The 23,496-nt window shown below is 39.6% G+C and overlaps 3 protein-coding genes across 5 annotated transcripts; 2 read left to right on the top strand and 1 right to left on the bottom strand.

The window, feature by feature from the left end:
- Window positions 1–36: 36 nt before the first annotated feature.
- On the bottom strand, window positions 37–3,712 carry hmces (5-hydroxymethylcytosine binding, ES cell specific). 2 transcript variants are annotated; one of them, XM_032548805.1, is made up of 7 exons: window positions 3,582–3,712; window positions 3,277–3,497; window positions 2,389–2,532; window positions 2,090–2,305; window positions 1,807–1,955; window positions 857–1,049; window positions 37–242 (listed from the first exon to the last, which is right to left on the bottom strand). In XM_032548805.1, the coding sequence occupies exons 2-7, from the start codon at window positions 3,463–3,465 to the stop codon at window positions 51–53; spliced, it is 1,083 nt and encodes a 360-aa protein (XP_032404696.1). In that variant the 5' UTR covers window positions 3,466–3,497; window positions 3,582–3,712; the 3' UTR covers window positions 37–50. The 2 variants fall into 2 exon arrangements, with proteins under 2 accessions (XP_032404696.1, XP_032404695.1); XM_032548804.1 differs by having other exon boundaries at window positions 3,277–3,703.
- A 1,109-nt stretch (window positions 3,713–4,821) lies between these two features.
- Window positions 4,822–11,998, top strand: ttll3 (tubulin tyrosine ligase-like family, member 3). Its single transcript, XM_032548771.1, has 14 exons — window positions 4,822–5,023; window positions 5,400–5,544; window positions 6,385–6,470; window positions 6,549–6,690; window positions 6,765–6,820; window positions 6,910–7,038; window positions 7,156–7,270; window positions 7,385–7,489; window positions 7,936–8,128; window positions 8,240–8,388; window positions 8,467–8,710; window positions 10,080–10,339; window positions 11,214–11,389; window positions 11,476–11,998. Exons 1-14 carry the CDS (start codon window positions 4,895–4,897, stop codon window positions 11,914–11,916), a joined length of 2,370 nt encoding a protein of 789 aa, XP_032404662.1. The 5' UTR covers window positions 4,822–4,894; the 3' UTR covers window positions 11,917–11,998.
- Window positions 11,999–12,476: 478 nt separating this feature from the next.
- uqcrc1 (ubiquinol-cytochrome c reductase core protein 1) lies at window positions 12,477–21,731 on the top strand. 2 transcript variants are annotated; one of them, XM_032548786.1, is made up of 13 exons: window positions 12,477–12,604; window positions 14,185–14,325; window positions 14,435–14,521; window positions 16,293–16,422; window positions 16,533–16,731; window positions 17,724–17,803; window positions 17,887–18,002; window positions 18,701–18,844; window positions 19,525–19,685; window positions 19,802–19,887; window positions 20,930–21,018; window positions 21,113–21,188; window positions 21,277–21,731. In XM_032548786.1, the coding sequence occupies exons 1-13, from the start codon at window positions 12,542–12,544 to the stop codon at window positions 21,339–21,341; spliced, it is 1,437 nt and encodes a 478-aa protein (XP_032404677.1). In that variant the 5' UTR covers window positions 12,477–12,541; the 3' UTR covers window positions 21,342–21,731. The 2 variants fall into 2 exon arrangements, with proteins under 2 accessions (XP_032404677.1, XP_032404676.1); XM_032548785.1 differs by having other exon boundaries at window positions 12,503–12,616.
- The last annotated feature ends 1,765 nt before the right edge of the window (window positions 21,732–23,496 follow it).

Raw genomic sequence — 23,496 nt, 5'->3', positions numbered from 1 at the left:
AATGAAGACTGAAATGATTTCTTAACAGTACGCAGCTACATTTCTTGTGTTTATTTTGTTCTCGGTTTCTTATTGGCTCCCTGAAGCCACAGCTGCAGTCCTCCAGCGGGCTTGCATCGACTCTTAGCCTCGCTGTCTTTCTCTCCTTTGGTCTCTTTCGCTTCGGGCTCCTTCCTTTTAGCCGGGCTGCCGCTCGACAGCCAGCTCATCATCATCTTACTGCTAGCTGTGGCTTTGATCTCCTGAAAAACCAAGAGGCAAATCAATCTGTTGGGGAAAAGAAGTTCTCGAAATTCAAATTTCTCTAGATGTTTTACAAGATATAAAAAGTGTTTTGGTGCAAACATGTCAGCCAGGAACCAAAAAGAAGTGTCACACTACTTTGTAGGTTCGTGCTCTGTTTCAAAAACTTTCTGCAAATGTCACAAGATTTATTCCCATCCAGTGTTGCATTAATTTCACTCCAAGCTCTTGTTTTGCATGAATTATTGCACCAAAGAGGCGTGGCTTGGATGGAAAAAGTGAATGACAGACGAAGATTGCTCCAATAACGCCCTTCAGTTTGTCTGCACTCTTGGGTCTGACCAGCCGTCTCCCCATGATTATGTTGGCTAAAATATCACGTTTCAATTTTAAAAATACTTTTATCTAACAGGTCTTATGTGACATTAAAACTGCAAAAATAAGCACATGTATATACTGGAATATGTTGCTCATCCATATAATACATATGTTTCACTTTGAATTGAATAACTTAAATGAATTCACTTTTTAATAATAGTTTCATTTACTGAGATGCACTTGTCTGACTGTATATGGCTGCTATTGAAAGACAGTCACTTGTTGGTATTGCTACCTTTTTGCGGTCGAGATCCACCGGTTGGAGGCACTCTGGGGAGTTGTTGCGCGAGTTGTTGACAAAAGACGAGACGGGGTGAAAAGTCAAAACGTCCTTGGACTGAAGCAGCTTGATGGCGTCCAGAGATCTCACCTCCCCAAAATCGAGCCATCTTCTCACTTCGTCTTCTCCATCCAGGACTGCTGGCATCCTAACAAAAAATAAATAAATAAAACACGTAGTTGTTTAAATTTTATTATCCGGGTAATACAATTAAAATTTCCATTTTCCATTAATATATATTTTTTTCTTAATCAATTGATTAGAATATGTAAAAAAAAAAAGTCATTACTAACATCGGCCGATACCGATGTTGATGCCAATATGTCATACGTCTCTAACAATAAGTGATTTTGGTTACCGAATTTTCAACATATCTGTAAAATCAAAAAATAAATCGTCTTGTGTAAAAAAAACAATGATGTATAGTGATGGGAATAGAAAGGTCCGGGTCCCTAACCAGGTATAAAATCCAATCAGAGAGGGGGCATCTTTAAATATGATGATGAAGAAAACTCAACTCCTTATCTGTCATTTGAAAGCTTATACCAATACCAAAGATCCCACAGGTTTAGATAATAGCAACTTATCAAGCATTAATTAATATGTGATTTGATTCTTTAAAGTACATTTCTAACTACATTTTTAAATTTAAGTTTGTTTAAACCGAAAACACTGCTGTGTACAGAAAGCAAGTATCTTATTTCTTTTATAGAAATCCAAATCTTCCATTTTTTTTAAATAAAATGGAGAAGACTCTGAAACCCGAATAATTTTCTATCCACTATTCTATCATTTTTGTTCCTCAAAACACTAAAAAAACATTTTTTTTTTACGTTTCAAGACAGTGTAGGAACCTTTCTTTTTGTTGCATACAAAAAAAAGGAAAAACTGCAGCCACTACTAACCTGTCGTGAATGCTTTGGAGATTCGGGGAAGCGTTCACAGTGATAACGCTGTAGGAGTAAAGAGCTTCTCCACCGCCTGGTGGTGTCCAGCAGTCAAACACTCCGGCCATCGTCAGCAACCTCCACCCGCTCCACTCAGTTTCACTTTCCTTTCAAATTACATTTTGTTTCCACAATGAAAACCCATCTGCCTCACACTATGATTTCCAACGATTTCTGCAATTTTGTTCAAGATAGATAAATAATTTGAAGTACTCTTATTCCAACAGAAGATAATGCAAACCTCTGCCAGGTCATGCGAGATTTCCCCTCTCTCTGACATGACTGTATTGCGAGTTGAAGACGTGACGTCCTGCTGCTGGTCCTCTTTCCGCTCCTGGCTCGGGCCATTTTTCTGAGGAAAGTAGATGAAGAAAGGCTGCTTCTCCTTGTCCACCCTCCGCCACTCGTAAAATCCATCAGCCATGATGACGCAGCGCTGTCCCTTCAGCAGGGGGTCCTTTGAAAAGAGGTCAGGATGGCAAGCTTAAAACGAAAGGACGACAAAACACAGAAAAGGATGACTTCCACTGAAGTGCACACCTTGTAGGACTTTTTCTCGAGAATGTTTTCGCTGCGGCAGTTGCTGGTGCTGTACTGCATCTTGCTGGGGTCACTCTCCTTGAACCAGGCGGGTATGAGACCCCAACGCATTGAGGCCAAAACACATTCATCCACCGGAGCAGCCTAGGGAGGACATAAATCAGCACCTTCTGGTAGGACAGCCCTCACCATAGGGACGGCTTAGCATACTCAAAGCATATATTATTATTATTGTTCAGATCTAAATGCAATTGAGAGATGAAAAGAAATGTCTGGATAGATACTGACAGAGCTTGAGCTAATTTGAAAAGAGGAATGCTTATAAAAATACATACATACAGTATATCTCTAGATGTATTCAACTCAAGTGAGTTGAATGCATGTCACTTTTTTAGCTCAACATTTATATTTTTTTCTTCTTCACATTTTCCAATTATCCACCACTTTGTGATGGTGTACCACATAAAATATAAATAAAACACAACAAAGTACTCAAAAATCTAAAGGACAGTCATATTTCTGGACACATTATATCTAAAACTAAAACTTTCAAGCAAAAGTTCCTTCAGATGCAATACTTATTCAAATATGCTTTGGGAAAAAGCTCAGAAGCTACTTATATACAACTTGATTAAAATTTTTACAGAATTTGCAAACAATAAATTATCACAAAACGCAGTCTATTCAACTTTTTTTTAAAAACTCAAATAAAGTGAGGTAAAACGCACAGGCTCGGAATCATTTAAAGGTGGAAACCAAAAGTTATCTGACCCGGTACCGTTCAGCTGAGGGAAACAATGGGCCAGCTTGTTAGAAAAAAGTCCGTGTAACGTTTAGCACAAGTGTAAACGCTACACGAATATCCACTTTCACTAAAGCTGAAGTCACCTTGTCGAAATGTCTCTGCGACACCAGAACCGGACTCATGGACTGCGGACTCTTGTTGTAGGAGGGTCTGTATTTGTCCGCGTCTCCATCCCTCCAGCGGGGCTGTCTCCGCTGTCCGCCCCGGTTTCTGTACGAGCAGGCTCGGCTCACCTCGTCCGGAGCTAGGGTGCACGCAGTTCTTCCACACATCTCAGAAAGCTAAAGCTGGCTTTGCTTCTTAGCTAAAAACAAATTAAAAAACCAGTGACTTTTTTTAAACAAAAGGTCTTCCTCGCGGCCTATTAAGACCCTTAAAATAAACTTACCAGTTTTTCAGTACTGACGTATAATGATAAATGTCAAACTCAGTTTGCTGGGAGTTACTGTGTGTTTAGAAATAGTGCGCGGATTTCGTCTGGGCAGGACACTGAAGCTGTCAGAGCACTGTCCCCGCCCCGGATCCAATATGGCGGCTGTAAGCCACATCAGGGTTTCGTAAACCCTCCGCTGCTGGTTGCTATGGTAATTTATGAGCCTATCTACCGTACAGCACTATAACCGGCTGTAACCTATGGAGGTCCTCCATATACATTATATGACGACTTCGGGACAATTACCATCGAATGACGCTTAAATTGTGCACTTTGAAGAAAAACTGCTACGATAAATAATATTAATATATATAAATATTAAATTTAAATATAATATCCGAAACAATTTATGATGTCAGATTATAATATGTGGCTTCTTCTGCTAACTCCCACAATATATTTATATATTATAATATAATATATTATATACTATATAATATAATTATAATGTATATAATATAGCATATTATATACACAATTATAATTTGTATATAATTATCTGGTATCTTGTTTCTATTTTCAGTGAGGGAGTTGGGTAATATTAACAGTGTGTTAAACAAATCAAAACTCATAATTGAATATATTTCTTTTATTTTTTTATTATAATAAAAGCAATAAATAATATAGAAACCTGAAAATATATAATTTGAACCCATAAAAAAAGATTTCAAAAATATGACAAAATGTTTTTTACACCAAATTTTTTTTTTTGTCATTATACTTTTAATCAAATCCCTTCACCAGTGCTTTAACACCACAACGGGGGAATTATCAATATAGATATAAGCATTTATAAACTGTAAATCAATTATATACACTCATGATTTTCATAAAGCGGAGTAGAAAGTTTTATGAAATCCAATGCGAGTACTGAATGTATAAAATGCTTTTGTATTAATAAATTAATAAAAAATAAACTTTTTAGTGATATTGTAAATTAGTGATCGCACCTGAATACGAAAAATGTATTTTATATGTGTAAATTAATAGGTAGAATGAATTAATACGTGTTAATATTTCTGTTTATACATGTTGCAGGATGAAATAAATAGTATTAGGAATAAATAGGCATTCGCTTCCTTCACTCTTTTTTTCCCAACAGAAAATGGCCGGATTTTGTTATTGTATTTATATTGATATATTCCTATAATTGTTTTAAAAACTCATTTATTTGCTTTCTATAAATATTTCGTCTAATCAGAAAGAATGAATTCCGTTTAATGATTTAAGACTTTTTTTTTCTCCTTTTTTTTTTTACTTTTTAAACAATGGACAACTCCTCGTCGCCATGTCTAGCGAGTAACTGTAAAGGAGGTTGCCATAGTAACGTTAAACAAGTTAACACCGGCGCATCGGGGATTCCTGTGGTGAAACTCGGTACAAGGTTAATAGAGCAGGTGAGAGGAACATCTATGAACTAATAAGTGTTTGATAAACAAACCGCTCCACGGCAGGTGGAGTTTGTAGCAGTTTTTACAGAAAAGGTTTAGAAGCGGCTCAGCATGGGGTCTGTTTTAACAGACAATTAAGGGAAGCCCTGACGGTTTCATAGCTTATGTAAAAAAAAAAAAAGAAAAAAAAAAGAATAAAATACATAACAAAAGTCTCGTAAACACATTGGTAATTAGGTTTGCTTTCCTTTTATTACGGTAGCTCAATGAAAGTTTCATACATTTGAAATATGTTGAGTGGAGCCGAGCCAATATGTGTTATTGTGTTTGCGGAAACGTCTTATCTTCAGGTGGTTGCTCGCCTTTATGCCGTCTGTTTCAGTTCCAAAGCTGCGAGACAGTGGGAACTAATGAAACACATGAAATGGTTTCCCTGGGGAAGAAGGCCACCTACTCTGCCAAGGCTGTAATCCTGAGCCTAGAGAAACTGCAGGATGGCAGGGAGTACAGTTTACCGGGTCCATGCTGTAAGTGAACAACCTAAATGTCGAGCGAGCAAAAAAATTTCATCTTTTTGTGACTGATATTCAGAATGCAAAACTCTGAGAAATAAAAAAATATATATATTTTTTTACATTGTTCACATTCTGACCGCAGCGTTTTCGTGTATTTAAAAGGGATTTAATAAATCAATGCAAAAATAAGGCATCAATGTGAAGTGGAAGAAAAACGATGCGTGGATTTCAGCAAATTTCGAAGAAAGAAGATGCCAAAAAATAAATAAGTAAATAAAAGATCTAAATCCAATTGGGCATGTACAAAATTCAAATGTTCAGTGGTTAGTATGCACCAAAAGACTTACTGTAGTAATAAGGTTCACACTCAGAGGCCCTGAATCCAAATGTATGCTGCACTTTTCAGATTTTATTCCTGAAAAAAACAAACAAAGTCAAACACCATTGACCTTAAAATGATAAATTACTTTGTTCTGGTGTGTGTTACTACAAGGACCTTTTTCAACTCGAAACATTAGATTTTAAATTACTTGGTTTTTACACCTCCAAGCAACAGATTATGGATCAACAGTTCTGAACTAATAATATGGTCATGAGCAGGACATGGAGTCAAATGTTTGAACGTAGAAGCTGTGAATTACTAATTCATCTTTTTTTCTTTTTTTTTTTTGGTCCAAGCCTTAGGCCTTTAGAAATATTATCCAGCATGAACACATTTTCTGTTTTACTTATGGAGATTTCTTGCCTTTAACTAGCAAAACTGTTAGTATTTTATTTTCTGGCTGGCTTTGCACCGTCAGATCTTTGTCCAAAATTCTACAAAAAAATAAATGCGTGTTTGTGTGTCGACAGATCCTCCTGAGATCAGAGTGGGCTTATCCGATCTCAACCCAAGCAGCGTGAAGTTAGCCAAGAGTTTGGTGGAGAAAGCAGTTAAGGTCAGCCGCGGCTTCTTCGAGACCAAAACTCTCATTGCTCCGAGAAGGGAACCACAACTTTTGATCCCACTGTTTCAGATGCACAAGATATTCGCCATCCAGGGCCCGTATCCTGTCATCAGGGCAGCTTTGAGGGCCAGGGGCTGGATTGAACAACGCATGCCGCAGCAGGTCCAGCAGCGTCAGAACAGTGACAGCAGATCGAATGATGCGGAAGAAGGTGAGCTGAAAGCATCTGATCGAAACGTCCTTTTGTGGTGAATCGTTGTTTGAAATGTTGGGCCTTCTCCTTAGACAACTCAGAGGAAACTGAAAAAGAAAAGGAGCCAGATAGGCTGCACAGTCTCATGGTAAATGCAGAATTGGTAGCTAAAAGTAGCAAAACTTACCTGACTGGTTCAACCCATAAAATTATTTTCAATTTTTTTTTTTTTTTTAGTCTCGTCTTGTGCGGAACGAGATGGTTTATTTCTACTGGACGAACCGTAGAGACGCAATCTGCACAAACAGCTTGCAGAAAGAGCAGATTGTCAATCATTTTGCTAAGGCAGGCAGTTTCACCACAAAGGTAGATTTACAACACGTTTTTTCTTTATGTTCTTTTTACTCGAGTACGTTATTTTTGTACTCTCTCCACCTCTGCCCTTCACGCTCACCTTCATCACCAGCCTTTTTACTCCAACAGGCGGGGTTGTGTGTGAACTTAAGGAAACTCCACTGGTTTGACTCAGCTGACCCAGACAGCTTCTTCCCCCGCTGTTACAAACTCGCAGCCCGCGACGAGAAGCACGCTTTCATTGGTCAGATCTGGTTTTGCATTCGAGCTAACAATCGATTATTCTGACCATGTATTTTCCCATATATCGGTATAAATTTGTTCACGTAGACTTATCTTTCTGTGGTGTTCTCTGTAGAGGACTACAGGCGGACTGCGTGCACCAGTCTACTGAAATACGTTGTGGAAAAGGACCAGCACATTCAGTGGAACGAAATACATCAGAACTTTCAGGATGTTCAATGTATGATCCGTTGATCGCTGTGAACACTTTTACATTTTGTCACATTACAAACTACAAGCTTCAATGTGTTTTATTGGGATTTTATGCTATACAAGATAGCATATGATAGTGAGTTGGAAGAAAATTAATACGCAGACAACCACCTTTTTATTGCAATTATAGGTGCAAACATTATTGGTTTTATACATTGCCAATTTATGAAATCTAACACGATTATGTGTTGATCTAAACCAATCTAAGGTTGTTTTGAAAACAGTGCAGTCTTCTCCTTCCACCGCAAGATAATGCACAACTTTGTTGTTGATGTTCCACGTACAGTCTCAATCATACACAGGTTTGGGTGTTGTAAAGTGACATTTTGAAAAGGCTTAAGGCTTCAGCTCACATTTTGCAAGGCACTGACCTAATCTTCCGCCTGAAGATTCAGTTTCTCCCTCCACATTCAGGGCAGAAGAAACAGAGCAAACTCCGCTGTAAACCACTGGTCCCTTCCGAAACGGTTACTACTGCGCTCAAAGTATGCCAGGAATACCTGGAGAGTCTGGAGCACGGAGACATCGACAAAAGCCTGGAAACACCACAGACACTGACACAGGAACAGTGGGAAGGGTTTCTTAACAGTTATTATCTTGTTGCTCAGTGAGTGTTCATCAGGCTTGAGACATTTTATTTATTTTTTTTTTTTTGTCGGGGAAAACGTGCCTTTCAGGATCTCTACAGTGCTTTTTTTCTCCTCTGCTTCCTCCACAGTGGCAGAGCGCAAATCGAGAGAAGTGGAAATTTTGTTAGCTCCTGCAAGGCCATGCTGCAGAAACTTGAGAAGGTTTGCCCACAGCTGGGCATAGATGGCACACAAAACATCTGGATCATCAAACCCGGAGCAAAGTCCAGGGGCAGAGGTAGGACGCCGGAAACCGTCAGACAGAGCCACATCGTGTTTGAAACGTCCCGTCTGATCTGTTGAATTTGTCTTCAAGGTATCAAATGTGAAAAGCGTCTTGATCAGATCCTCAGGCTAGTGAACATGGACTCAACCTTTATCAAGGAGAGCAAGTGGGTGGTGCAAAAGTACATAGAGAAACCCTTTCTGGTCCACGACACCAAGTTTGACGTGCGCCAGTGGTTTCTGGTCACTGACTGGAACCCTCTGACTGTGTGGTTCTACAAAAAGTGCTATTTGCGCTTTTCCACCCAGCCGTACTCATTAGACACACTCGACAGGTAAGACAGTAAATTCAATACTGGGGGAAACAAACTATGAGTCAGTGGTTAATTTTGAAATAGAGAAACAGGAAGTAAAATTCAGAAAACGGTGCGTCTCCTTTGCCTATCACTATTGGAGGGTAATTTTGGTTTGCATCTGTGTGTGACCTGAAGCTGTTTCACCAAATGGTATATTTAAGGGTGGGTTATTATCTGTGACATCTGCAGCAGCAAAATTCAAATTGGGCTAAAAGCAGCTTCTGAAACTTTAACCTAATCACGTCTGAACTTTCATGGATTCCACAGGGAGCAGAGAAACCTGCTCATGTGTAGAAAGAGACACATCATCAGAAATCAGAAATAGTGGTGTAGTCAGTTTGCGTTTTCTTTTTGGAATTTCCTTTGAACCTTTCAGTAATAGATCAACACAACGTATCACATAGGAATCACATTTAAAACTGTATTTCTAAATCAGTAGAAGGTTTTACACGATTCAGCAGATTGTAAGAGAGTCAAATCATTAATCCCCCTGATTTTCTTCAAAATAAAAATCATTGAAGTTCTATAATGTCTCAGACTGTGCATGAATGTAGTCTAAGTAATTATGATTTGTAAGGATTTGTGAATTATTTTAAGAATACAAAGGACACCTTGTGCCTTGTTATCCATGTTTATGTCTGAAATGATATAAGTCATTTTCATTGAGTCTAAGAATTAGGCCTAGTCCACATGTAGCCGTATATCTGGGAAAACAGATACACTTTATACCTGTTTTGTGTGGCATTTTGTCCACACAAAACTGTTTAGTATCACAAATGAAAAACAATAATTTATAAAAACTCTGACCTAAATAAAGATGCAAGAAAACTTTGTATTTGTGTTTGCGTGTGTACGTGGGAAGACGGAGATTTAGGGTCCCACACATTACAATCTGCGACAGATAATGCACCAATATGTCCACATACTTGATAAAAACATTGCTGTGTGTTTTATCAACTTGTAATACTAATAAGCTATTTAAAAGTAGTTCAACCTATCTGTCTATCCAAACAAATGTGAAGTTTTGTGAAGTTTAATTCCTAACAGAAACTGAACCTGATTGGCCATCATAGGTTTTAGCTTTGCACTACACTGCCCCCTCTGGGTTTAAAACAACACGGAGGGGATATTTGTGTGCTTAAAAACTTTTGTGAAACCAATCCCGTGTGTACAATATTATTTTTTTAAAACAATTCGGCAGAAATATTTGTTTTTATAAAAACCCGGCTACATTTGTACAAGGCCTTTAGCGGTTTACAAACCCCGGCGTAGCTTTGTGTTCTTGCCACTGTTTGGGTTCATTTTGTCCCGGATCCCTTTTCACCTGATTTCTCTTTTCTTTCTTCAGCTCGGTGCACTTGTGCAATAACTCCATCCAGAAGCACCTCAGGCCCTCTCACCAACGCCATCGCTGCATTCCAGCACACAACATGTGGTTGGATGACCAGTTCAAGGCCTTTCTGGCCAGCCAGGGCAAGGAAGCTCTTTGGGAGACTGTTGTAGTCCCAGGAATGAAGACAGCTGTGATCCACGCACTGCTGACAGCACAGGATCTGATAGAGTCACGCAAGAACACATTTGAGCTTTATGGCGCTGATTTTATGTTAGGTATGATGCACTTGATTTATGTTTACAGATAACAAGACAGCGAGGTAGCATTTCTCCTGAAACACAAACCTAATTCTGCTCCTTTTGGGAGTTACAAAGTTGTTTTTGTATAAAGAATTAAAGCAGCTTACTCAACTTTGATGTGCTGATGGGACAATAGCGGTGACGATGGTAAGAGTTCGTCCCGCAGTCGTTGGTCTGTCCGCTTCTGTCATTGTGTCCTTGGTAAAGGCACTTCTGGTGGCCACAGAGCCCTGTGGCGCCTCACTCCGGTCAGACTCCCCCAGACTACAGTCCAGTAGCTTGCTACTATCAGTGTGTGAGTTGTACAAGTACAGGCCATTTACCATTTCAGTTACATGGCACAACACTAACAGAAGAGCTATGGATTCAACACTTGAATGACATACAACTTTTTATGAACTGTACAATGTTGTGAGCTGCACATTGTCCAAAACCCCCTCACCCCCCAAAACAATCCATCATCCTCCTACTACTTCCTGTCATCTTCTTTGTCATTTTTGCCAGTAGTAACATCGGCTGTTGATCACATGACTCTTGTGATGTGACAAAAGCGCATTGATATGGCTGAAAAATATTGCGTCTTTGTAACGCACCTAGTTTAGCGCAACGGTCTGATCCAACAGGTGAGCTACTGTAGCTCAAACTGCTGATGAGGTGGTGCACATGTTGACCCCAGTCATCTTAGGACTAGATATTACAGCACAACTTTGGAAGTCTAGTAGAATCTCCACAATTCAAGGCTATTTTGGTAGCAGACACAATTTAAAGCATGTGGCCTTAATATTATAGATGTTAAATTGATGATTAAAATTTACATCCCAATAAACAGTTTTGCTTGTGTTTTGACTAGACTTCAGCCTGCACCCATGGTTAATAGAAATCAACGCTAGCCCCACAATGGCACCCTCAACTTGTGTGACCGCCCAGCTCTGCACTGCTGTGCAGGAGGACACATTACGAGTGGTCCTGGACCGCAGAGTGGACCGTTCCGCAAACACTGGGGACTTTCAGCTCATATATAGGCAGGTAAGGTTGAGGTCAAAGCATAATATTCATAATCAGTTCTGTTTGTGTGTGTCAGCGGTCTTCCAGATGTCATTCCTCATCTGCAGGCGGCGGTAGGAGTCCCACTATACATAGGAATCAACCTGGTTGTTGAGGGCATTGCTGTTAAACACTCAAGAAGATTTCAGTGTCTTCTTCCTCCACTGAAATCTTCGCAATTGCCATCTTCAAAACGGTGTGGTGCAGTCAAAGAAAAGGAGCCTGCACCAGAGAAGGATAAGCCTCTGCCCAAGGTTATTCAAAAGGCACAAGAGAACAAGACCAGCAACAGCGAAGCAACGCTATCTCCTGCTCTTTCTTCTGAACCATCCATCTCCAGAGTCGCATTTCATCTGCCAGTGACAGTTCTTTCAGTTGATGGAGGCTCTAACTTTGAGCATTTGTCAAAGAAACATGCAGAGGTATCAAAAGTTCCGCCAACAGCAATAGAGAAAAAGCAAGCTTCTTTGCGCATGGTGATGGCCCGTCCAAACAGCCCAGTAAAATAGACAGCAGCCCCACAAGTGCCTAAAATATCTTCCATTAAGGGATTTTATTTCCCTTAAAATAAAATCTGGGATTTGGCATGCATTACGTGTTTTATTTAAATGCTACTAACCTGAATCTCTCCTACAGTGACTAAGCAGGTTACCCGCCTCCTAACAGGAACATATGAAAGACAAATTCATAACATTTTTAGTTGTAACTGAAAGGAGGCAATCACTTTAAATAATTTATTTTACTGGAAGATTTGATTAAACTGACATTAAGTGAATTATATAGAAGTTCACAGTACAGTTCACAGTTAAGATTTCTCCCTCATCCTCATCCTCCATACTTTATCAGTACAGATAAAGTATACTGTAAAAAATGAAAGATCAACGGGGTTTAATGAAGCCTCGTTGATATTTTTGTATAGGGAATTTTAATTAATTTTAACTTTTTGGAGCAGAATGGTCTCAGTATCGGCGCTAAAAGAATTGCAATTTTAAGGAATATAATTTTTTTTTAGGTTCAGTACCACATACTGGACATGTGGTGGCAGTACCAGCCGCTCGAAAAGCTGAAGATCACTTTCTTTCAGCCGGAAGAAGAAGAGTGAAGCTCCGACAGCACTTCTCACCGAATTTAGAAATGGCGGCGTCCGTGTGCCGAGTAGGGAGCACCGTTGGGCGAGTCCTCGCCAAAACCCGCAGTGTGAGTTTTACGGTAAACTTTTAATTAGTAGATGTCTTAGCTGAGCAGTGTTGCTATTGCTGAACTAAATAACCGGAAGTGTAACGGCCAGACCGGTGTAGTGTTCGAGCTAGCTGTGCCGAGCAGCTAACCGGTTAGCATAGTTTAGCTAACAGTGAATGCAAGGTCAATTACCAAATGGAGCTGCACAGCTTTTAACTTCTTATTATAATACAATGTCAAGTTTATACAGTAGGATGCCGGTTGTTTTCGTTGTTTGTTGTCCTCCATGAAGTCAGTTGTTGTAATAACTTCTATTTGTCCTCCCCTGTCCTCAGAGCTTCCTGGGTAGCAGCGTTAGCATTGTGACTTGTAGAAGGCAAATTCTAACTATATATTCCTTTATTTAATCAGGTAAACCCCGTTGAGATCTAGATCTCATTTTCAAGAGGGACCTGATCAAAAAATTTGCAATACGTAACAACCTGGTTACAAGATAAAAACAATTAATACATATGCACAAGTATAAAACAATAAAAACAATTTAAAAACAATGACACTCTTTCATAGAATCATGTTGCCTATCTTTAAGAACTGCTCGAAATAGGCAACAAGATTCTATGAAACAGTGTCATTGTTTTTAACTTGCGCTGTATGTTTTGTTTGGACAGTAACTTTGAAAAAAAATGACAGTTTACGGCGAAGCTAAAGGAGCAGCGTCTACTTTTGATCCGTTGCATTTCTGAAATTAAAATGGGTGACTACACGGCAAAGGCAGTTCTTGAACTAAAGATCGAAAACCGCAGAGATTGAAAACATGTTTTCTACTTTGGACTGTTTTTAGGAATAATTAATTTGTTGGATCATGCCTTGTATCAAACATTTATGCGACATGTTCGTAAAACTTTCAGAGAAGTTGTGTCAACACATCCATATGATCATACCTTTAGGTTAACTATTATTTCTCTGGTTTTTTTATGTCCCTCGTTTACATTGAAAACGGAAAGGTTTTAAACCGAAATCACCACAGTTTTCTTAAGTTAATACTATAGCTAACTTTCTTGGTGGCAAGAATAAACGTCCCTTAATTGTTGTGTAATCATTTAGTCCGACATAAGGTAACAATCAGTGTTCTTAAATATGCTCTTCTTATAATTGAAAATAGCAACTGGAAATAACTGACAGATATTTAGCCTGGAGACAAAAATATGGCATTCCAACAAAGTTACATCTAAATTTTAGATGTAAATTATGTCTATTTTTGTTATGTTTTTGATGGAATATGGATTTGAGCTGGCTAATCAAACCTATACTCGCACATCTAATCAGTTGCTATTCATTAGATAAATGGCTAAAAAAAATATCTATAAGTAAATAAAGTAAGTTAAAATAAAATTTCAAAAAATTACCCTCAGCTATTTCCCTAACTGGAATGAAAAAAATAACGCGCTCATAATATTCTGGGTATGTTTATGTTTTCAGCGGGGTATCTCTAAACTGGAACCAGTAATACCCAGAAAAGAGATGAGTCGAAAATATAATTTTGAACCTAATTCAAACGTACAATTTTTTTTATTTATTTATTTTTTTGCGAACTGTAGCCCATCCTGCTGTCTTTGAGACGTGGACAGGCGTCGGTCAGCTATGCCCAGAGCCTGGTAGGAGCCCCTGAAACCCAGGTCTCTGCCTTGGACAACGGTCTGAGAATTGCATCTGAGGATACCGGACATGCAACTTGCACTGTAAGAGCATATTCATTTGTCCTTTTAGTCCCCTGTCCCAGCCGAGACAGTATTAACGTACATAGTGGACATCAACAACCTAACCTCTGATCTCATCTCACCTTCACAGGTTGGAGTCTGGATCAGCGCTGGCAGCCGCTATGAGAACGAGAAGAACAACGGAGCGGGCTTTTTTCTGGAGCACATGGCTTTCAAGGTGGAGTCGTCACTCAATGTTTAAAATAGGACTTTTTGGCCAGATTAAGTAAAATATATGTTTGTCGCATGTAAATATACTATATGTATTTATTCATCTGACTCCTTTTAATGACATTTTGTTGTCTGGAACTGCCTTGCAACAGCAGTAAAGTTGGATACGAGGTCAAAACATCACGATTTACATTTCCTTGACTGCATTTATGGTGCAGTTTTTAAAAAAATCCCAATGTTGTAAACCTGGATCAGAAGTATGGATGAATAGGAAATACTTAGAATAAAATCATAAAAGAATAAAGTAAGACTCCCATATTGTGGTGTGTTATAATGAAACAAAATGGTTACATTGGAGATGCGCCAATAAGAATTTCATGACATGTTAATTTTGTTCTAATTTCTGGGTAAGAGCAATAAAATAACAAGCTAAAAGAGCAGATTTCCAAATATTTTGATGTAGTTTTTACTGTCATGATCATGATATGAGTGTATGTGAGACCTGTTGCTGTCAAATGTCGTCTTAACATTCTAAAACAGAGAAAATGATCTACAAGTGATTAGCATTACTGAAATAGCAGCCATCATGTGTTCTCTAGAGAATGAACAGTAGATTCTTGCTTTAACTCTAAAATGTCTAAAAGGCTGCCAACTTTTCCAAATCCAGCTATGGTGGGAACTTCCTGTAATACATTTAGCGTTATCTGTTGAAAGTCTCCCACTCACTTGCATCATCAGTGAACTACTGGCATGTCTTGATACGTCGTCGAAATTACAGTCCTGATCTGACTGCATTTTTAAATGACTTATCAATGCTGAAGGTTACTTTGATATTTCTTTTTTAACTCGGTCACACTTTCCACACGGAAGAGTGTCTTTATCGCTGAGGTTTGGTGTGTTCAATGTCCAATTAGTGAAATTCTGCTACATATTTTTGTCACTTTTACACTTGGACCACATTTAGCTATCATTATATTGCAGGGAATATATGCAAATTCATTTTCATTTTGGACCATATCAAAAATCTGAGTGTTCTTAACGGGCTGGTTGTGCCAGAATAAATTGATAAAACCAATTAAATTGTTAAAATACCAATAAATAGCTGCTCCTCCAGGATTTTGTGATTGTTTTAGTTACTTTTTGCAATATAAATGACAGATTTTGTGGTGAATATTTAGAACTATTTGTAAGGCATTTTTACAATATTTGCGCTGATGTTAAATGTTAATTTTTATTACTCACTGTATCAGTTACACACTTTAACTTGACATCCAGTAAGGCTGAGGCAGCAGTCACTTGAACTCAATGTTTTTGACCAATTTTGAGAAAATTTGCTGTAAAATAAATTTTAAAAAATGCAGAGATTTGTTAATATTGTGTAAATTTTGCAGATTTGTGAAAAACTGTATGAGCTTAAAGATGTAATCTGGAGTTTAAAGGGCCACATAAAAAACTACGGCGGGCCAGATGTGGCCCCCGGGCCTTGAGTTTGATACCTGTGTTATATTGTATATCAGAAAAAAAGAAGACGTTACATTTTCCTCTATTTAAGTCTGTCTTTATCAAAGAACATAGTTCTTGCTGGGTCATGTAACTGCACCTCCTGTAGATTTTGATGGCTTCTCCTGATTCTTTTAGACTTGATCAGTTCCCATCTACTGGGAAGAGATTTTCTTTAGCCTGTGATGTTAAACCCAGTGACAGTAGGGGGAGCCAAAGACCAAACAATGGCCTGGATGCAGCGGCCCCAACTAAGTGTACAAATCGATTTTGTGCAGGGAACAAAGAAGCACCCCCAAACAGCCTTGGAGCAACAGGTGGAGTCTATGGGTGCTCACCTGAGTGCCTACACCTCCAGGGAGCACACTGCTTTCTACATGAAGACCCTCACCAAAGACCTTCCTAAAGGTGAGAAAACAAACTGGCCTCATCATTCATTTCCTAGAAGCCACGGAATGTTTAGCGATTCAGAACTCTCACATTAAATCCCGACCACTAACTGACCCGTTGGTCTCCAGCTGTGGAGCTGCTGTCAGACGTGGTGCAGAGCTGCTCGCTGAACGAGGCCGACATCGAGCAGCAGAGGAGCGTGGTGCTGCGGGAGATGGAGGAGGTGGAGGGCAACCTGCAGGAAGTCTGTCTGGACCTGCTGCACACCGCAGCCTACCAGGGGACGCCGCTAGGGCAGAGCGTGCTGGGGCCGTCCAGCAACGCCAGGTAGGAGGGACGGGGAGCTCACTGCTTACGTAGTCGGGGTTTACAGCGTTCGTATGGCTGCAAATCCGTAAAAACGCTTGAATTTCATTTAGGTTTTTTCAAGATTTGGAAAGGGCTTGAATTCTGTATGAAGTCCTTGAAAGTGCACAGTTTGAATATCAAGCTTTTAATCAATCTAACGCTTGACAAAAAGCCTAAAGCTGATTACAGTTACAGGCGAAACCAGATTTCTTTTCCACTTAATAAAAAGACACTTTTTTTTTTTCTCAGTTTGAAGTTAAATCAGACTAAACTTTTTATGTTTTAGGTTTGTTAAGATGAACTAAATTATTTCTATTTGTTAAATGTTAGAAAACTTTGTGAAAAGGTTTAGAGATGTTTTTGTAACTTTGAATACTGTATTTAATTTGAGCAGAAAGGTCATTTACCTTAACACAGTTTAAGATTGTTTCAATGTCATTCGCATTTATTATTCCTAATGATTTATTGATTATGTTATATTTTGTACCTTGTACAACATTATTGAAATCGGGAGATTTTTTTTTGTGAAGTCAGTATTGTGTTCATGAGCCAATCAGGTGTGCCTTCAGGATGTGTGAGAGAAACTTTCAAACAGAAAACTATATTTTAGTTTACCTCGTTCCTGCTGTCGAACGAAGAATACTACCACAAAACATTTTTAATAATGGTAATAAATGATGTCTTATAATGGTGAAATGAAATGGTCTTGTTTGTATCTCCGAAGTGTGGTGCTGGAAACGTTTGGAAACGTCGTAAACTTTTACCGTGGGAAAAGTGTTCAAACCCTGGTATTAAATATTCTTTCCACTAGAATAACGCCACCACTGAAACTGCTCTGTTGGTGGTTTTGGACTTGGCTCATTATTGAGCCCAGCTGCTACATTATTTATCGTAACATAGCCAAAAACACTGACGACGAAGACAACACGGCCGCCAAAATGAACGCTGCTTCTTGTGTTGAACGCTGTCAGGAATCTGACCCGTCAGGACTTGGTGGATTACGTCAGCAGCCATTACAAAGCTCCCCGGATGGTGCTGGCGGCTGCAGGAGGTGGGTCCACAGCTTCCGTCTCCTGTTTTTTGTGACGGTGGGAGCCAGTGTTTTAATGTTTCTAACGTACGCCCCGTCTACAGGTGTTAACCACGACGAGCTGGTGGGCATGGCCAAGTCTCATTTTAGTGGACTTTCCTTTCAGTATGAGGGAGACGCCGTCCCCGTCTTGTCTCCCTGCCGGTTCACTGGCAGCGAGGTGAGACACCGAAAATAGACACCCCCCCAAAAATCCTCAAGTACATTGAGGTAGACAATTATAACTATAAATATTAAGCCCAGAATTATTCAGACTTGTGGAATATTTAGGTTAATCTTTCAGTTTGACCAGCATGTTTCATCTGACTGGAAGTAACATTTATTAAAAGTAGAATTGTTCTTTTCTTCTGAATGGAGGATCCTTTTATGTTTTATCTTTTGAGATGAACTCTGCAAACGCTTTGGTTGATTCAATCGAATTTTAGATCAAACTCTGGTGGGCGTATGAATAATTTGGGGCTTCGTTGTTGCCTCCGAGAACAAAGTGGAAATAATAAATACAGAGGAGCAGCAACACATTCAGCTCACAGGAGGAGAGGGGTACAAAATGTTTTTGGAAAATTAAAAACATGCACATAGATTTTCATGTTCCAGAAACACAATAAAGGTTTTTTTTATTCACTGCTAAATGATCCAGTTCAGGTTTCATCATAATTTAATTTATATTTTGGGTTAAATGAACAAATAAATGACAAACTATTTCCATACTAAAGTTTTTGGTTGGAGTGAAGGCATAATGTATAAAAGTTCAGTGGGTATGAAAACTTCAGCAGGACGCCGTCACATACTGACTTTCATGATATATTCACTTATCGACTTGAACTTTTACAGTCGCAGTAAAATCTTTGTCTTGCTCAGATCCGCATGCGGGATGACGCTCTTCCCCTGGCGCACATCGCCATCGCCGTGGAGGGCGCCAGTGTTTCCAGCCCCGACATCGTTCCCCTTATGGTCGGCAACGCCATCGTTGGCAGCTATGACCTTACCTACGGGGGTGGAAAGGTGGGTGAAAGTCTGTTTTCTTTCTGTCTTTCCTCTTGTAGTGAGAACAGTAACATCTCATGACTTGGTGGAAAAAAAGAAAATCCCCTTTAAGCTTTGCCCACTCGGGACTCTCCATGTCCTGAGTGGCCATTATGGAGGGGTAAAGCATTGCCTGTCTAAAAACCTGAGTCAGGGGTCTTCCCTCTGCCTCCGGACCTGTCGGGAGGAACACAACTGCTGAGCAACGTTTACGTCGTGGATTGTTGGGTGTCGTAAATTTCTTTGCATGTCTTTGGTCTGACATACGTCTGACACAGTTAGTTCTTTGTGTAGTTTTATATTGTTTCTTCCTCTTTTTTTTTTTTTTTACTCTGCAATTAACCACATGGTATTTTATGACGCAAACAATTTTTTTTCCAGAAATGTGATTTTTGAATGATTGTAGATCTGAAACATAAAATGTTCCCAACGTTGTTTGACTGACAGACATATACTGTTAATTTTAAGGAGATGTTAATTGTTGTCAGTGCATAGGTAAGATGCTTTAAAGAATGCAATCTCTTTCCAGATCAGTCAGTTAATAACCAGTCAATCACTGTTCAGTGCTGGTCAACCTGAAAATCCTCACCAGGTTTCTCTGTGCGTCTCAGTGGAAAGACCTTTGACCTCAACTGTGGTCTTTTCTCTCTCTCTCTCAGCACCTGAGCAGCCGTCTGGCTCGCCTGGCGGTGGAGGAAAACCTGTGCCACAGCTTCCAGGCCTTCCACTCTGCCTACAGCGACACCGGCCTGATGGGCATCCACTTTGTGAGCGATAAGCACCACATCGACGACATGATGCACTGGACCCAGAACGCCTGGTGAGAAACCGAGCCGAGATCATTTAATCCAGAGTCAGAGAGGTGGATGAATCCTACTGGTTATACGATGAGTGCTTGTGCTTCATGTGATTCCTGCCTTGCTCTTGTCCCTGCAGGATGAACCTTTGCACCACGGTCACAGACAGTGATGTCGTTAGAGCCCAAAACGCTCTGAAGGCCAGCCTGATTGGACAGCTCAATGGTACCATGGTCTCTCTCCTGCAGCCTCTACCTTCAGTGATTTTTGTTTCACTTACTATTAAATAAATAGTCTGGAGCTGCAAAACGTTCAGGAATCTTCAAAAATATAAAGCTTTTAAAGTTATCTAAAATAGAAACAACGTAACACCACCGAACGAGAATTTAATTTATCGTTGTAAAGCAAATGAAAACATAAAACAATGACAGATGAAACACATTTTTAAGTGATAAAATAATAAAAATATTTCAGTTTAGAGGCACACACAGGCACAACTTTGTGTTTCCACCTGTATGAGGACGACACTGTAAAAACACAAAATCCAACCAAGTATTTGTGGTCTACTTTCTACTGCAGATACCTTGGTACTCTTGAAATTAGACAAAACTATCTTACAAGTAACTTTATAGTAAGATATAGGAATTTGTAAAAAATTCCTTAATATTAATGAAACAGTATTGGTTGTAAGATAAATAATCTGCCAGTGGAACAAGGGATTTTAACTTATTATGTGGGGAAAATGTTTTGTTCCACTGGTAGATTATTTATCTTGTAGCTAGTACTTTTTCATTAATATTAAGGAAATATTAACTTAAAACAAGCTCCTACATCCTGTTGAGTATTTACTTGTTGGTTTTTGTCTAATTCCAAGTATGCTAGGATATTTGCTGTAGAAACTAGACCACAGATACTTGGTAGGATGTATTTTTTCAGCGTATGTATTGACTTCCATTCTTACCCTAACCATTACCAGCACATTCCAAACTTTAGCCAAAGGTGAATTCACACCAGACTCCATTCCTCCTTTAATCTATAACCTTAAAGAAGGGGGTCCACCACATAAGGGCAGAGCTTTGACCCTCATAAGGCCTGTTGCTAATAAGAATATGCTAGAGAAAAAGTCCTAAATAGAAAGCTAAACACACACACACACTAAATGCGGCCCCAGAGCTACAGGTTTGCAAACCTTTCCCTGTCATGGAGGTCTACAATTCAGTCTACACGCTGCGCATCAATCTAAGCTAACAGCTCCTCAATCTCGTAGGTACAACACCAATTTGTGACGACATCGGCAGACACATCCTGAACTACGGACGTCGTATTCCTCTGGCAGAGTGGAGCGCCCGCATCGATGTGAGTCTTCTTTCCACAGCACGCTGCGGTGCCTTTTTTGCAAATCAAAACGTTCCGGTCTGAAGAGTTTACGCTTTCTCCTCTCGTCTTCCAGGCTGTAACTCCCAGGATGGTGCGTGACATCTGCTCCAAATACATCTACGATAAGTGTCCTGCCATGGTTGCTATCGGTGAGCTCTCCGCCCTTCCCGTTCCTGTAGGATCAGAACCGGTTACCGTTGCACGCGCTCTAATCTGTCCCGTCCTCGTCTCCACCAGGTCCCATTGAGCAGCTACCGGACTACAACAGGATGCGCAGCGGCATGTACTGGCTCCGGTTCTAGGGAAAACATCCTGCTGCTCTTCATTTCGTCCTTCTCCTACCTTTTCTTCTGTCACCAATGCGAACACCTGAGGGTCCTCCTCTCATCTCACCCATTCTGTACCCTAGTTGCCTGTCGGGGAAGCAGCCGGTTGGAGCCTCTGAAATACTCTGCATGTGTTGATTGTACTTTGCAGGTACTTGTCATCTGAAACGTTGTTGAGAAACTGGCAGCGAGGGCAAACATAAATTCTTGATTATTAACTTCATAACGCAATTCAGCCAATATCCAATTTGGGGCAACGAGAGAATATTTATACATTCTGTAAACATTTGTTTTCTGTCCAGTATTGTACATACCAGAAGTTGTCGTTAAGACACAAATAAAAACAATAAAGCTTTAGTGAATTGTTTTATTCCTTGACCTCAATTCAAAAATGGCAAACTCAACCGGTGTGCAGCTGGAGGATTTTTTTTCATTACTTTGGACAATTATGTGTAACCATGGTAGCAGGTTACCTTCTTTCTTTTTTTTTTACAACTGGGAGCATCTGATTAACTTTTGAGATTAACATCTCAAAAGTTCAGATAATACTTGAAGTGCCTCCCAGATCAGCCTGGCTTTCTAACCAAACGGCCGACAGATTTAAAGATGAAGCGGATCGGCAGAGCTTGACGGCAACTGACTGTCCTGTCAGAGACGTTGAAGTGGAATATTGTCTCTGCTGCCTGGCAATTGAGCTGTTAGCATGTAGCTAACAGTAATTTTCGGAGTCGCTGCAAGACTGAAAGCTACAGTAGATCCTTCCTGCGCCCAGTTTCACCATCCATGACGACCATTTGAAGATTCTTGGAGAATGTATGTTAAGTCAACATAATGTATATTTATATATATTGACATAAATCATTTTTTGAATTGTCACTGGAGATTATTTTGATTCTAGAGGATTCATCACTGCTAGTTTTTACTTTTATGTCCTGCTGTTCTCTCGTGGTATTTTTTAAATTTCATTTTGATTAATGCTAGTAGATTGAGCAGGGAGGTTATTCTTTCTTTTCTAATTCAAGATAGTCTCGTAATCATTGCTATTTCCAACACCATCAGATTACAGTGAGTTCTGTAGCGTAAAAATGTTAGAAGCAGTAATAAAATAAAGCTAAGAAAAACTCATTCACATTCTCTCCCACTAAAAGAACAGCCATCAGAATACGGTCATTCAGAGCAATAATCAACATTGAAATCTTTATCCTTGGGATGAGGGTGGAGTTTCCTCAGGTTCTGATGGATGGATGGCAGACATGTTGCTGGTCCGACCCACTGGTTCATTCACCGCACTGACGTCACTGAGATTAAACCCCACGCGCTCCGGGATCTGAATATTGTTAAGGTTCTGTATCATTTGTTAGATGAGGAGAAGACCTTTGATGGGGCAGCAGTGAGGTGACTCACTGGGTTTCATTTGTGGGCCTGCAGCCTCTTCCTTCTCCTCCTTGTTCTCGTAGGGAGTTACTCTGATGCTGCACTTTATTTATTTATTTATTTTTTATTTTAAATCCTCCGTGTGTTTCTGGCTTCTGTTATTTAGAAAATCTCAAATTAGCGCCCGGATGTTTATGAACTTGAGCTTTTTTCACATTTTGCGACGTTGCAATTACGCGCTAATGTATCGTTTCATTGCGTTGTTTGGGACGCAATAAACAACGCGAAACAATAAAAGTGGTGCGTTTTTTTCCTTTCTTTTTTTTAACTCGAAAAGTGAGGCGTGCAGCTGCAAGCCTGTTGGGGTGCTGAAACTGTAAGCAGCATTTATTACGTTTTGCTAAAAAAAAATAAACATTTGGATTGAGGTTTAGACTTTGACTAGGCCATTCTCCACCAGATTGGATTGAAAATCTTCGGTGATCAGCAGTTTTAAACGCTGATCGCAGCACTTAAAGCTGCTTTGAACGGGAGCTGTTCTCATGTTTTTTTTTTACTTTTAATTTCAATCATATTTTCTCCGGTTTGTATAGTTGCAAATGCTGGTAATGTTCTCTGAGCCTCTAACGGGATAGAGATGTTATTTACTATCGAGGTCACTTCTAGAAGCAGTTAGAAATTTTTTTTTTAAAGTGTATCACCGTAAAAAAAAATCGGGAGAATACAAATGCTATTCCGATTTTTAACAGAAAATTCC

Source organism: Xiphophorus hellerii, chromosome 20 (assembly GCF_003331165.1).
Source record: "Xiphophorus hellerii strain 12219 chromosome 20, Xiphophorus_hellerii-4.1, whole genome shotgun sequence".
Taxonomy (NCBI): Eukaryota; Metazoa; Chordata; class Actinopteri; order Cyprinodontiformes; family Poeciliidae; genus Xiphophorus; species Xiphophorus hellerii.
The sequence above is the reverse complement of the archived record's forward strand: the minus strand, read 5'-3'. Positions and strand labels throughout refer to the sequence as shown.

Excerpts from the sequence above, each read along its gene's own strand:
- hmces (XM_032548805.1), bottom strand. The coding sequence starts at position 3,465 with ATGTGTGGAAGAACTGCGTGCACCCTAGCTCCGGACGAGGTGAGCCGA. Across the intron at positions 1,956-2,089 it reads TCTCGCATGACCTGGCAGAG|GAAAGTGAAACTGAGTGGAG; the intron begins GTTTGCATTATC and ends GTAATTTGAAAG. Across the intron at positions 243-856 it reads TGGATCTCGACCGCAAAAAG|GAGATCAAAGCCACAGCTAG; the intron begins GTAGCAATACCA and ends TTGGTTTTTCAG.
- ttll3 (XM_032548771.1), top strand. The coding sequence starts at position 4,895 with ATGGACAACTCCTCGTCGCCATGTCTAGCGAGTAACTGTAAAGGAGGT. Across the intron at positions 7,271-7,384 it reads CGAGAAGCACGCTTTCATTG|AGGACTACAGGCGGACTGCG; the intron begins GTCAGATCTGGT and ends TGTTCTCTGTAG. Across the intron at positions 11,390-11,475 it reads TTCAGCTCATATATAGGCAG|GCGGCGGTAGGAGTCCCACT; the intron begins GTAAGGTTGAGG and ends CCTCATCTGCAG.
- uqcrc1 (XM_032548785.1), top strand. The coding sequence starts at position 12,542 with ATGGCGGCGTCCGTGTGCCGAGTAGGGAGCACCGTTGGGCGAGTCCTC. Across the intron at positions 17,804-17,886 it reads GGTGCTGGCGGCTGCAGGAG|GTGTTAACCACGACGAGCTG; the intron begins GTGGGTCCACAG and ends CCCCGTCTACAG. Across the intron at positions 21,019-21,112 it reads AGTGGAGCGCCCGCATCGAT|GCTGTAACTCCCAGGATGGT; the intron begins GTGAGTCTTCTT and ends CTCGTCTTCCAG.